This window comes from Lissotriton vulgaris, chromosome 3_1, assembly GCF_964263255.1.
Source record: "Lissotriton vulgaris chromosome 3_1, aLisVul1.2, whole genome shotgun sequence".
Taxonomy (NCBI): Eukaryota; Metazoa; Chordata; class Amphibia; order Caudata; family Salamandridae; genus Lissotriton; species Lissotriton vulgaris.
The window spans coordinates 1,360,579,211-1,360,593,122 of NC_141689.1; the positions used below are offsets into that span (position 1 = coordinate 1,360,579,211).

The window sequence follows — 13,912 nt, forward strand, 5'->3', positions numbered from 1 at the left end:
GTTTAGATTAACTAGTAAACAGTGACTAATGTCTTCTCTAAAAATTAAAAGCTTGCATTAGAGTGTTCATAATTTCTTACGAATATTTTAAAAGCAGCACAAACATGGACCCATTTCACAACCAAATATGCATGAGCAAGTCATACCTCGTGTGGAAAAAGGCTTGTGAATCAAGCCTTCTGTTACTTTACATTCCATACTATCAAAAACAGAACTAATGTAAAAGAAAAAAAGAGTGTAAATTACCTGCCGGTCAAGATCAACAAATGCATCGTTCCCAACAGGCACTGGAATTTCTTTACTCATCAACTGCAATTAGATTACACTGGATTAGGAAAAGCAAAAGAAAGCGCGTTTGTATATAAAAAGCTACATATTCATTTACAAGTTTCATGGGTATTGCTCACAGACAGAAAAAGAGCAGGTTTTGCAAGCAATTACTTACTATGATCTGGATAGATTTTCTTAGTTTCCACCAATATTTTAAGAATTACAGAATACCACAAGGAGTTGTAGCATGTCAATGGAAACAAACCAGGATCATGTGTCCTATTACAAAAATAAGAAATTATACTTGCGCAAAATCATGCCAAAACTGGTGTCAACACATCATCATGCACTTCAAGGGGACCAGCCTGACTGGGAGGAAGTTGCAAGGATCAACACCTTTGGCGGGTGCAATGTTCTTCAGGGGCCACTGAGACCTTATAATCACTTAGAAAAAATACCGCAGGTAAAGGAACCCGACTCTGTGAAACTTAGTGCAACAACTCATTTTACTGTATCAGCTTCCCAGAGTGATTATGAAATCTTCTAGTATTGGGTGCCTTTATAATGGCCATTTCCATTATCTGAAATCTATAAAGCTACTCTCACTGAATGAAAAATGTTATAGCTATCGTAACAGAAGGTTTTAATTCTATGAAGGGCTCTGCGGCGAGGATTATGCTACCACTTTCTTCATTTTATTGAACAGCAGCAGTTTTATTAAAACTTAACACAAACTACAACTCCCATGAACCCCAGGGAATTTAGTTAACAGCAAAAACCGGCCACTTTGTATAGACAGTCCAGCCTCATCCAATCAGCGGTAAGCTCCTCCTATGTAGTTCCTGGTCTGCGATTCCTCAACCTCTTTCGTCACTCGAGTCATGCCACAGCTTTATCCTCACTGGTCCTGATTCCCTGATGCACAAGTAACTACTTGTGTAACGATATATCTGTAAGAGTCATTAGTTAGTGATAGATTCCTGACCTTAGAATATCCCCAGGCGTCAGACTGGATCCGGAAGCTTTTGCGTAGCAGTACCCTTGCACGTCGGTAGGCGTCGTCTGCGGCAACCGCGTCCGTCGTCGGCGCTGTGATAACGTCGTCTGAGTACTTAGACGCCGCCTCCGCGTGCTGGACGTCAGTTCTTAGACACCGCTTTTCCACGCCAGAAACGCAGAGCTATGCTAAAAACCAACACTGGTGCCTTGAAACTAGGGCCCTGAAAGGTGGTTGACCTTAACCCTAGATATCGGTTCGCAGAACGGGGAGGATGGGTGGGTCGGTAAGGAATCTATCACTAACTAATGTCTCTTACAGATATATCGTTACACAAGTAGTAACTTGTGCATCTGAAAGAGACACGTTAGTGATAGATTCCTTACCTTAGAATAGATACCCCTGCAATACCAACCCCGGTGGTGGGTCTGCGAACAAATAATCACACCAGAAAGTCCTGGAGAACGAACGACCAAAGAAGCCATCCCTCCGGACTTGACTGTCCAGGCAATAGTGTCTTGCAAACGTGTAGCCGCCTAGCAAATGTCCTGCAATGGCACACCTCGGCCCAAGGCAGTTGTAGTCGCTGTGGCTCGAGTGGAATGAGCCCACAGCCCAACAGGGGGTTCCTTCTTAGCCAAGGAGTAACACGCCTGGATACACAAGATGATCCACTGCGAGATGGTCCGCTTGTGCACCGCTTCCCCTTCTTAGCGCCGACGTAACCAACAAAGAGTTGGTCATCCACCCGGAACTGGCATGTGCGGTCCAGATAGAACTAGAGCGCACGTTTTGGGTCCAGACGGTGGAGCCTCTCTTCCTCTCTCGAGGGATGCGGAGGCGGAAAGAAGGTGGGCAAGGTGATGGATTGCCCAATGTGGAAGGCCGTGACTACCTTGGGTAGGAAAGAGGGCCTTGTCCGCAAGTCAACCTTGTCCGGATGGACTAAAAGGAAAGGAGGTTTACAGGATAGAGCCTGGAGCTCACTCACTCTCCTGGCAGAGGTGATGGCAACCAGGAAGGCAGTCTTCAAAGTGAGAAGGCGAAGAGGACAGTTGTGAAGTGGCTCAAAGGGAGCGCACATCAGAAAAGTAAGAACCAAGTTCAAGTCCCGCTGAGGCATCACAAAGGGAACAGGAGGGAACGTATGTGTGATGCCTTTCAGGAATCGATTTACGATAGGAGACTTGAACAAAGAAGGTTGATCAGGCAGCCTCAAAAAGAAGGCTGAAAGAGCAGAAAGGTAGCCCTTGATAGTGCCCAGAGCAGAGCCCTGCTGGGCAAGAGAAAGAAGAAAGAGAAGAACCTCAGAAAGAGGGGCATTGAGGGGATCCACAGCCTTTGCTGTGCACCATGCAACAAATCTGTTCCACCTGAAGGCGTATACCGACTTTGTGGAGGGACGACTGGCTGCCAGAATGATGTTACAGACTTCAGGAGGCAAGTCAAATGGCCTCAACTGTCGCCGCTCAATCTCCAAGCATGGAGGTGGAGACTGGACAGGTTCGGGTGGAGGACCGTCCCCTGCTGCTGCGACAGAAGGTCCTCCTGAAGAGGCAGACCAACCAGGGATCGACTGACATACTGAGTAGCTCGGGATACCAGTACCTTCGTGCCCAGTCGGGAGCCACAAGCATGACTTGTGCCCGGTCGCGCCTGATCTTCAGCACTCTGGGCAGAAGTGGTATAGGCGGAAAGGCGTACAACAGACCGCAGCTCCACTCGCGACAAAAAGCGTCTCCGAGCGAGTGCCGCCTTGGAAATTCCAACGCGCAGAACTGAAGACATTGCGCGTTCTCTTCGGTGGCGAATAGATCTAACCAAGGCTCTCCCCACTGCAGAAAGAGGCCTTGCGCCACGTCAGAGTTCAGACGCCATTCGTGATCCATCATGCACAGGCGGCTGAGTTCGTCTGCCCTGGCGTTCAGAGAACCTGCCAGGTGTTGAACCACCAGAGTCACGCCCTGATGTTCCAGCCATTGCCAGAGGCGCAGAGCCTCCTGGCAGAGGGTCCACGACCCCACCCCGCCCTGTTTGTTGCAGTACCACATGGAGGTGGTGTTGTCCGTGAACACCTGCACTACACTCTCCCGTACAGAGGGGAGGAATGCCTTCAGTGCTAGACGAATCGCCCGCAGCTCCAAAAGGTTGATTTGGAGCCAGGACTCCGCCGGAGACCAGAGGCCTCTGATCTCCGCCTCTCCCATGAGGCCTCCGCAGCCCTGGAGGGACGCGTCCGTCACAACTACGTGCTCCGGTTGGGGAAGGGAGAAGGATCTGCCGCTGACCCAATCGCGGTCCGTGAGTCACCACTGCAGCTGTCTCGCAGTGCCCTCCGAGATCAGGACATGGTCGGACAGGTTGCCCTGATGCTGGGCCCACTGAAACTTCAGGTCCCACTGCAGAGCCTGCATCCGCCACCGGGCGTGCTCACCAGAAGGATGCAGGAAGCCATCAGCTCCAGAAGCCGCAGCGTCAACCTGACCGAAACTCGGGATAAAGGCTGGAAGATTGGAATCAGAACCTGTATATCCCGAACCCGCTGTTCGGGTGGGTAAACCCGAAACTGCGCCGAGTCGAGAACTGCTCCGATGAAAAGGAGCTTCTGAGAGGGACACAGGTGTGACTTCCGCACATTGATGGAGAACCCCAGCTGGTGAAAGAGGTCTGCCGTGGTCTGGAGGTGGTGGACGACTGTCTGGGGCGAGACCGCCTTCAACAACCAGTCGTCGAGGTAGGGGAAGACTGAGACCCCTAACCTGCGCAGATGAGCTGCGACCACAGCCATCACCTTCGTGAACACCCATGGGGCGCTGGTAAGGCCGAAGGGGAGCACGGTAAACTGAAAGTGCTCGTGGCCTACCGTGAACCGGTGGGCCGGCAGGACGGGGATGTGGAAATAAGCGTCCTGCAAGTCCAACGCTACCATCCAGTCTCCTGGGTCCAGGGCAGCTAAGACCTGAGCCAGAGTCAGCATCTTGAACTTCTCCTTCCGGAGAAAGCCATTGACGTTCAGTAGGTCCAAGATAGGGCGTAGGCCCCTTTGCCCTTCTTGGGTACCAGAAAGTAGTGGGAGTAGCAACCACGTCCTACTTCTGGCCCAGGAACGCGCTCGATGGCCCCCTTGGCCAAGAGGGCCGAAACTTCCTCCTGCAGAAGGCGCAAGTGATCCCCCGATACGCAGTGGTGTTGCGGTGGCATGGCTTGAGGGGTCGTCTTGAAGGGGAGGGAGTAGCCCTTCCGGACGATCTGCAGCACCCACCTGTCCGAAGCTGCAGTGTGCCAGTGAGAGTGGGGATGGTGAACCCTGGCCTCCACTGGCGTCACATGGGCCGGTGAGCACGGACTAGGAGGGTTTAGAGGCGGATGCAGCGGGGGAAGGTGTGGACTGGCCTCGCCGTTGTCCCTTACCGCCTCCACAGCGATTTCCACAGCCACCACCGCGCTGGATGTTAGTCTGCGGCGTGTGGCTGAAGGCACGTGTGGGGGCGCCCCTTCCTTGGCCACGAAAGGAGCGAAAGGCACCCGTTTGCCGGCGCAGGCCGAATGGCCCAAGGACTTGGCTGTAGCCCTGGAGTCCTGGAGTCCTTAAAGCGCTCAAGCGCGTGGTCTGCGTTGTCGCCAAAAAGGCGACGGCCATCAAGCGGCATGTCCATCAGAGTGTTTTGGATATCTGCCGAAAAGTTGGCGGACCTCAACCAGGCGTGGCGTCTCACCGCCACCGTCGTTGCCATCGCTCTACCTAGTGAGTCGGTGGTATCCAGCCCACACCGGATGGAATATTTGGCTGCATCCCGACCTTCCACAAGGGCTTGGCCGAGTTTGGCCCGTACCTCCAACGGACACTCTGGCAGCACTTCCGCAACCGTCTCCCACAGAGAGTGGGTGTAGCGGCCCAAGAGGCATGCGGTGTTGGAAGACCGCAGTCCCAGACTAAGGGAGGAGATCTTTTTCCCGTACTGCTCGTACCTCTTGGATTCCCTGTCCAGCGGAGCCGACGGAAATGCGGTCTGGGAATTGGAGGCCTGGATAACCAGACTCTCGGGGTGGGGTGGGTGGACAGGAAACATGGGTCGCCCGGGGCCGGGTGGTGGCGTCTGGCCACGTTCCTATCTACGGGCGAACCCGTAGAGGGCCTGGACCAAATGCCCAAAAGAACGTCGGTCAAGGCCTCATTAAAGGGCAGCAGAGGCTCGGCCGAGCTTGACTGCCGTTTAAGTACCTCAGTGAGGAGGTTAGTCCTCACGGCCGCGACGGGGAGCGCAAGGCCCAGGCAGCCCTCATCAACACCACACTATAGGTTGCCCCCTCATCCGAAGCCACGGTAGGAGGGGAGACAAAACCAGTGTCTGGAGAGGTGGCCAGGCCACTGGCCTCCCCAAGGTCTCCTGCCCAGTCCTCATGAGACTGACACTCTTTGGTCAGAGGGTACTCAGACCCCTCCCAATCCTCCTCATCACCCATCTCCTGATACTCAGGGTTGTCAATAAATGGGGCCGGTTCGTAGAAGTGAAAATCTCCAAACGGCGTTGAAAGCGGCGCCGTTCTGACGTCGGAACCGGAGCAAAGGAGGTCGTAAGGTCCACCGGCGACTATCCAGATCCCGAAGAAGGTCCAGTGGGGTCCCGCGGCACCGGGCCCAAAGACGCCGGCAGCGTCGGGACCGCTTGACCCTGCGGCGCCGGGCCCGAAGGCGCCGGCGGTGTCGGGACTGTGGGACCCTGCGGCGCCAGGCCCTGCGTCGTCGGGGCTGAAGCACCAGACGGCGTCGGGCCGAAGCACCAGACGGCGTCGGGCCGAAGCCCCCGACCCGCTAGGGGCCCCAGACGGGTCCGCTGGGCCCGAAGGTGCCGCGGAGCCCGTCGGAGGAGAAAGGGACCTCATGGCCATGAGAAAGCGCTCAATCTCCTCCGGCGTTGCGTCTCTCCCAGGGACCGGAGGGTGTGGGGCGGGACACGACGCCCGATACTCCGAAGGAGCCGCGTCGGCGGTGTCACCCGAACACCCGGCCGCATCGCACGAGCGTCGGGGGGAGTCAGAGGAGCGATGATGCCTCTTTGACTTCTTGTGCTTCTTACCCGACGACGACTTCAACCCGGAGGAGTGGTGCCGACTCGCGGAGCTGTGGTGGCTCCGTCCCCGCGACCTATCCCTCGACCTCCCGTGGGAGCGGGACCTCACGAGGCGCGGGGCCGACTGCAGGAGTTTGAGTCACCTGCGGGACCGCTCCTGCCTGGCTTTCAGAGTGAGGGCCTGGCAGTCGGAGCAGGCCTTGTCGTTGTGGTCGACGCCTAGACAAGTTAGGCACAGGTGGTGAGGATCCGTGATCGACATCGTGCGGTCGCAATCCTCGCAGTGCTTGAAACCAGGTATGCCTACGGCACCAATCGGAGTCGCAAGACTTCGAGAAACGATCAAAAATGATCTGGAAAAGTTAGTCAAAAATTGACTAGGGTTACTGATTTTTCCAGATCTGCGCTTGCTGGCGCGGAAAAAAGAATAACTGACGTCAGCACGCGGAGGCGGCGTCTAAGTACTCCGACGACATCATCACGGCGCCCACGACGCCGACGACGGACGCGGAGCCGCAGACGACGCCTACCGACACGCAAGGGTAATGCTAAGCAAAAGTTTCCGGATCCAGTCGGACCCCTGGGGATATTCTAAGGTAAGGAATCTATCACTAACATGTCTCTTTCAGATTCTGATCATGGGAAATAGGAACCAATTACCAAAAAAGGTATCCAAAGGAAGGAATTATACAACTGAGACCACTTTAGTACTAAAGGACATCAGCAGCCTTAAAAAGAGAACATCAATTGTAAAATCAAACTATATTAAACAAACATGCTGATGAGCAAGATCAAGTTATCGCACGGGAGAAAAGGAAAAGCACCAGTATCTACTAGTCCACGGGTGTGTGAACTGCGTGAAAGCTCCATGGGTGGGATAATCCTAGTCTCCGAGTCCTTAATAGAACTGATACTTTCCATTACAATAGCAAGGACATTTTTCATTCTATGTCAGGACCCAGAGGAGAGGATTATGCTTGTTTAAAGCTTGCTCACCACAAGCTGAGCCATAGCCAACACAAACTTAAAATAAATCCTTTAAAGGTAGAATCAGATGACCTATCAGCCGCATCACAATGTCCTGCAGGCAGTCGCCCAAAGCGATCACCTTTGAGGCCATCGCCCCGTTCCGCTGAGTGTGGGACAAAAGTCCCTAGGTACACCCCGCCTCCTGCATGTTCCACCGAACCCAGTAGGCTATGGTCGGGGAAGACACCACCTTGTGGGGCTTTCGGATTGCAATCAAAAGTGGCCTCTCACCTGGAGGGCGAAATTCTGCTGACGTGTCCTCATAAGCCTTGAGGCATTGACTAACACAATTTAGTGGAAACTGGAAAGGACGGGTAAATCAATGACCCTGGTATTGGACTTTGTCCTTCTGCTAATGATAAATGAAACTCCCAAAGAGGAGAAGACTCGTCCCGTAACGTCAAGGGCGCACACACACACACACACACACACACAGGCACACACACGCACACACACGCACAGGCACACACATGCACAGGCACACACGGGCACACACGGGCACGGACACACGGGCACACACGGGCACGGACACACGGACACACACACACACACATCGCATCCAAGCAGAACGATATAATTTGTTGGTGCCGACAGCCCAAGCCTTGGACAAGAGTTCCTCAGTCTTGCTCGAATCCGGGACTGACCATCGACCCCTGAAATCCTTCATACCATTAGATACAAGGAGCCTTCCAGAACCAACAGATGGGGGGAGGAGATTCAGACTGGGCAGAAGCGTCGGAAAGAGGGTGAGTTGGTTCAAAGAATCCTAAGAAAGTTCAGAAGAACCGGAAACCAAACTTGAGATTTCCAATTCGAGGCTCCTACCTTTGCCTGCTGGCATCTGACTTGGGCCGCCTAACGGGTGATCATGGCAAATGGCAGTAATGCATATCCTTTCTCTGGACTCCAATCCTGAAGGAAAGCATACAAGGCTCATGCCCGACAGTCCGGCCTCCAGCTGAAAAACAGGGGCAGTTGATTGTCGGGACACAAACGGGTCCACTGAAAACAGGTCCCACCACGATTGACACATGGCAAATACCTCTGGGTTCAGCTTCCAAAGGCTGGCATCCTAAAAATGGCACAATTGCCAGTCCACCACCAGATTCTCGAGGCCGGGAAGGTACTCCGAAATGACAGAGGCCTCGTTCTCCAGACAAAACTGCAAAAAACTGGTCGCTCTGAGAGCACCTTTGACTGAGTGCCTCCCAGGTGGTTGATCTATCGCACAGCAGAGATGTTGACCAGCTTGAGAGGCACATAAGATTGGATCCTGTCCTTGCTCCAGCATAGGACCGCAAACGAACCAGCCAGGAGCTTCAAACAATTGATATATAAAGTCTGCTCTTGCAGTGACCACACAATGCCCGCAGAGAATTCCCCATATTGAGCCTGATGTCCTGGCGTTGGACTCTATAATGAGGTCCAAAGTGGAGCCGAAGATCGCTCTTCTGTTCCAGGCTTCCATGGGAGAAAGTCACCAACAAATATCCTCCTGTGCTTCCCCGACCAGTACAACTGCAAAAGACTACGAGACCCTTTGGCAGGTGTTGCGCCTTGAGGCATTGAAGTGACCAGATAGTGGAGCGGGCCTGTAAATATGGCCTGAATGGAGACTGACAACAGCCCCACAGGGCGTACGAGGTGGCACAAAGAGACCCGCTGCCTGGACAAGATCCTTCCGAGCCTGTGACACATCTTCGCCACCTTGCGTAAAGGAAGGCTGAGCATGGCCGGTGTAGAATCTATCACAAACCCCAAGAAGGTTGCCTTTTGAGTTGGGACAAGAAGACTTTCCCCTTGTTTATAACAAAGCCCAGGCTTACCAGAAGAGTGACTGACCTTTGCAGGTGTAGTTACAATCAGTGAGGGTCTTGGTCCATGAGGAGCATATGGTCCAAATAAACAATGAGGTGCAGTCCCTGTGCCTGCGGGTGCTCCAAAACTGGTTTGAGAACCTTTGTGAAAACCTTTGTGAAATACTACACGGTGGAGGAAAGGCCGAAGTGAAGAGTTAGAAATTTGAAGGCCTGGTGACGCCAAATGAACTATGGGGTGAGAAGACCGGAATGGATAGGTAAGCATCCTTCACGTCTAGGTGAACCATCCAGTCCGAGGGGCGGAGAAGGTCGCCCAGAAGATTGATGCCCTCAATCTTGAAGTGGCAATACACCATCCACTTGAACTTGCGCAAGTTTTTAACTGGCCGCTGCTCCCGTTGGATATGTTAACCAGGAAAATGTTGCTGATAAAGCCATGGGTGTTAACAGCCCCTTTGACCAGGTGTGCCATAATCTCCGTATCCACCGGCATAACAACCTGTTGGGAGAATTGGACCACTTTTGGGTGCCAAACCTTTTAGGGAGAACCCAAGAACTCCATCTGAAACCCTTCAAACGGTCTGCAAGACCCACACATCCAGGGTGATCTGTCTCCAGACGTGGATAAAATCACCAGACGGCCTCCCACTTTTATGAGGGAAGACAGATGAACACTCACTGGAATTAGTGGTTTGGTGCTATCCTTTTCCTCCACAGCTCCAAGAGCACCTTACCGCGGGTCAGGTAAAAGTTAGCAAACCGGCTCTGGTCCTGTCCTCTTCGGAAGCCTTGCCCTCTAGGGGGGTATTGTGAGAAGGACTGGCTAGTCGAGTGGCCCCTGCCTCGACCTCCCCCTGGAAATCCGAGTGAGAAACATTTTTAATGGAGGACTGGGCTTTATCCAGAGATGTGAACATATTTACAAATGTGCTCAATTCTTTAATAAAGGGTTCCCCAAAGAGCACCCATGGGCCACCACTCTGTTTCCGAATCCACCAAAAATAGCCCAAACTGGAGTCCAATTTTATTAGCAAAGAGAGATGACGCTCAGTAGACAGAACGCAGTTGGCATTGCCAATAAATATAATGGAGCGTTGCGCCCATCCTGAAAGGACGTCTAGGGAGAGTAAAGATCCCGAAGACTTGGCATCCTCCACCATGTCAAAGATCTTGGTGAGCGGGCCATGAGAATAAAGGAGTTTATCCTGACGTGCGCCAAGATCTTTTGATTCCTTTTTAGAATCTTTCATGAATATGGACAAAAAGGTGGCCATCCTAGTGTTCAACTTCGGCGTCAGACCAACCTCCCCCTCTAAAGAGGGGCACAGGTCTTCTCCCTAAGGTGATTCTGGGCTTCCTTGCCTAGAGGAGCCCTGGTTCTGGCCTACAAGTATTTAGTCACTTTCGAAGAGGGATCCCACTCCGGAGAGCAAGGATGACAGTCTCTTCAGGATCTAGCATGTCAGAATTATCACCTGCTGCTGTGGGAACAGTGTACAGGCCTGAGGTCAAAGGACAGTGGCTCCATCATCATAATCAGGAGGGGTAGGGGAAGTTGGGAGTGGCAGCATCTGGATCAGTAGAACCCCGGGGAGAATGGGGACGTTGGTTCTGGTCTAAGAAAGCCTCTTGTGGGCTCTCTCAAACATTGTAATCCACCCCCACCTCGTGGGGGCATTTAGCGGGAATGGGGTCTGAGCCTTGTGGAGCAGGAGGGGTGCTGGCAGGGCTGGGGGGGTTGGGCATTCACCAACTTTGTGCACATGCGTTCTATCTGTTGGGACAGGCGTTGTTCCATAGGGGTCAAAGCCTTCTCCACTGCCCTGCATATGGAGGCATCAACCACCTGGTAGACTTTATCATCCCTGGGAGGGAAGCTAGAGGGTCCTCATCCCTGATTATATCATCTGAAGTCTCCATGGTGGAAACCAACAGGAGAACATGTGGCAAACACTGCAGTTAACCCACAAAATGAGGAGTAGTGCAAGTTATGGCTGAATAGTGGGCAAAGCAGGCCAGAAGGACTGCAATAATATAATGGGCTGGATGTCAGCAGACTACTTTTGGGGGCAAAGCCAAACAGTCAAATGGATCTCTGCCCAGAGAGACACACAACCTCGGTGCCACTAAGTTCAACTGTGGAAATTCCTGCCTGGGAGCATGTCTCTCAATGGCCCCTCAGTCCAAAGTAAAGTAATATAGACCCCCGCAGGGTGATTCTTATGGCAGGCATATTACAGACCCGTGAGTGGGCGTTCAAGAATAATTGCAGGCTATCGCCTGTACAGAACCCGAGGCACGGGGCATCAACTCCCCAGGATGGCAAGGCTCTAGAATGAACTCCGGAATGCAGGCTGCAGCGTACAACTCCGGACCTGAGGCTGTAGGAAAACTGAATCGTGAGCCGCAACCACAGACCTTAACGCAGTTCTGTTACATGCCAACTAGTGTGAGGCGGACCACATCGCAGTTCAAGCCGCACAGAAATAATGAGACACTGCCACAAAAGTAGCTCAAGAGTGGTCCTGCGGCCGGTAGCAAATGAGCATCCCAATAATGCACAAAACTCAAACAGTACACATACAGTATGTGAAAACACACAATCACTTGGTAGCAACAAAGAAAGGAACTTAGCTTTGGCTGGGAGAAGCGAAGAAAGGCTGAAAACTCACTGACCAGGAACTACATACGAGCTAACCGCTGATTGGATGAGGCTGGACTGTCTATAAAGAGTTGCCTGTTTTTGCTGTTAACTACATTATCGGTGGTTCATGGGAATTGTAGTTTGTGTGATGTTTTAATAAAATGGCTCCTGTTCAATAAAATGAATAAAGTGATAGCATACATATCGCCTACAGATCCTGACATAGAATTATCTTTAGCCTCCTTTAAGCATTTTATTTGGAATCTACATTACTTCAATAAGTAAATCCATATCTGTGTTTTGTGGAGCAGAGACACCTGGCACGCCTTAAATATTAAAATGTTCTTTTTTACATTTTTTACCATTATCCTGAATTTCAAGCCTCCTCAAACCAGTCTTCTGGTAGCACCTGCAATATCCCTAGCCTTTACTTCATCAGCTCCTATCCCAGAGCCACTGACAATACAGAATTAGACCCGTAAAACAGGAGGCTTTGAGACAAGTCTCTGAGAAACAATAGCAGGTATTGTTATTTCCCTTAACCAGTCGGAGTAGTGTCTACTGTACCTCTAGCCCACACTACTGGAAAAAGAACAAGCAGAAATTACTGATAAAAAAATTTAAACATATACTGACAGATCACCCACAGCCAAGCCTTGCCTGCCACATCCTCAACAGCTTCACAAGACTCTATCCCTTTACCATCCATACCATAGGTCCATAGATACACATTGGGGTGGGAAAGGCAAATATGCCACAGGGATGAACATGGTAAGACACATCTACATTTTCATATGGAGAACTGAAAGATCCTTGGAAGGCTGAATAGGCCAACAGCCTGTTCTTATGAAACAGTACAGGGCTCCTCAGAAGAGAGGTCCTGAAATATGATCACTGTAGAAACAGAAGGTACTGGTATAACCAAATCAGTCTTCCATAACACTTGCTCTAAATCGCAAGCAGTTTTAGGCTCAACGTGTTTTTGGCTAGCAGACATTACCCTAAGTTCTAAACAATGTGTGGTACAGCAGTTCGGTGAAGAAGAGCCAGTGCTTAATGTGACTGTCTGATACAAGGTGGATCTGTCTTGATAATTTAGAGACAACCACAACAGGTAATTAGTAATTTAATAGAAATTAAAAATGACTATTAGATGCAGCTCAAGCCGTTTTTATAGCTCTGGGGGCCTGAAATAGCCTGAATTGACAGACTTGTAGGAGAGTGAGGGTTAGTTGTCTTGGTACTGTCAATGGCAGCGCTGCCAGGAGCAATCTTTGGTGTAAGGTGCAGTGACCTCCTGGCGAGAGCCCTAGCAGTTATTTTAAAATTAAGCACTGAGAGGAGTACACTAAATGGAGTAACCCACAAAGGTAATATTGAACTATATCAGAAATTAGAACATTCCTGTAGGAGTAGGTCTGTGATAATTGCTGAGAGACTAGACATGCGAGAAAGAACTTAGGTGCCTGAATCTTCCAGGTAATATATAGGAAAAAGAACATGGGGTAATGTACAGGAAACACTATTCACCATCCTTGACAAGCCCAGTGACAAATCATAGACGCTTTCTCTAGGGTTGCCTCTGAATGGCAGCTTTCTTCACAATCCACTTAATCAGGAGGCTCTTTTAATAGAATAGAAAATTAACATATAATCATGCAAAAGAAGACTAGCATCTCAGTGGCACTCTAAACCCTGAAAGTAAGGGGGTTTCCTCTTGCATATAATCGGAGTCATTGGTTCTGCCACGAGCAGACCTTTTAACACAAATAGCCGCATTCAGGGATGGTGAGGTGCAGGCAGGCTCACCTTTGGCACACTAGGAGCGCACAGGTGCTGCTTGAGCACAATGCGGCTGGGTTTAAACAGTCCCCTGTTGCCCAAATGACCATAAAGAGGAATATAAGAAAGTAACCCATTAAGGAGACTGAGTTCTTAGTGAAGCAGCTGATCTTATAGCCAATAAGATGCGCATAGGCAGGTCAATGAGCAAAAGTAGTGAGCAATCATCAATAGTCAAAAATTACAAAAACAGGACCATTTTCTATGCAATTTTCAAAGCAAATGGACACAAGAGAAT

General features: G+C 51.1%; 1 protein-coding gene across 3 annotated transcripts in view; it reads right to left on the reverse strand.

Moving 5' to 3' along the window:
- HOOK3 (hook microtubule tethering protein 3) overlaps window positions 1–13,912 on the reverse strand; it is a 1,217,139-nt gene that overhangs the window by 803,716 nt on the left and 399,511 nt on the right. For all 3 annotated transcript variants that reach the window (XM_086961833.1, XM_086961832.1, XM_086961834.1), the window contains exon 7: window positions 247–309. In XM_086961833.1, the coding sequence (XP_086817959.1) occupies window positions 247–309 (63 nt within the window). The remainder of the gene's footprint in view (window positions 1–246; window positions 310–13,912) is intronic.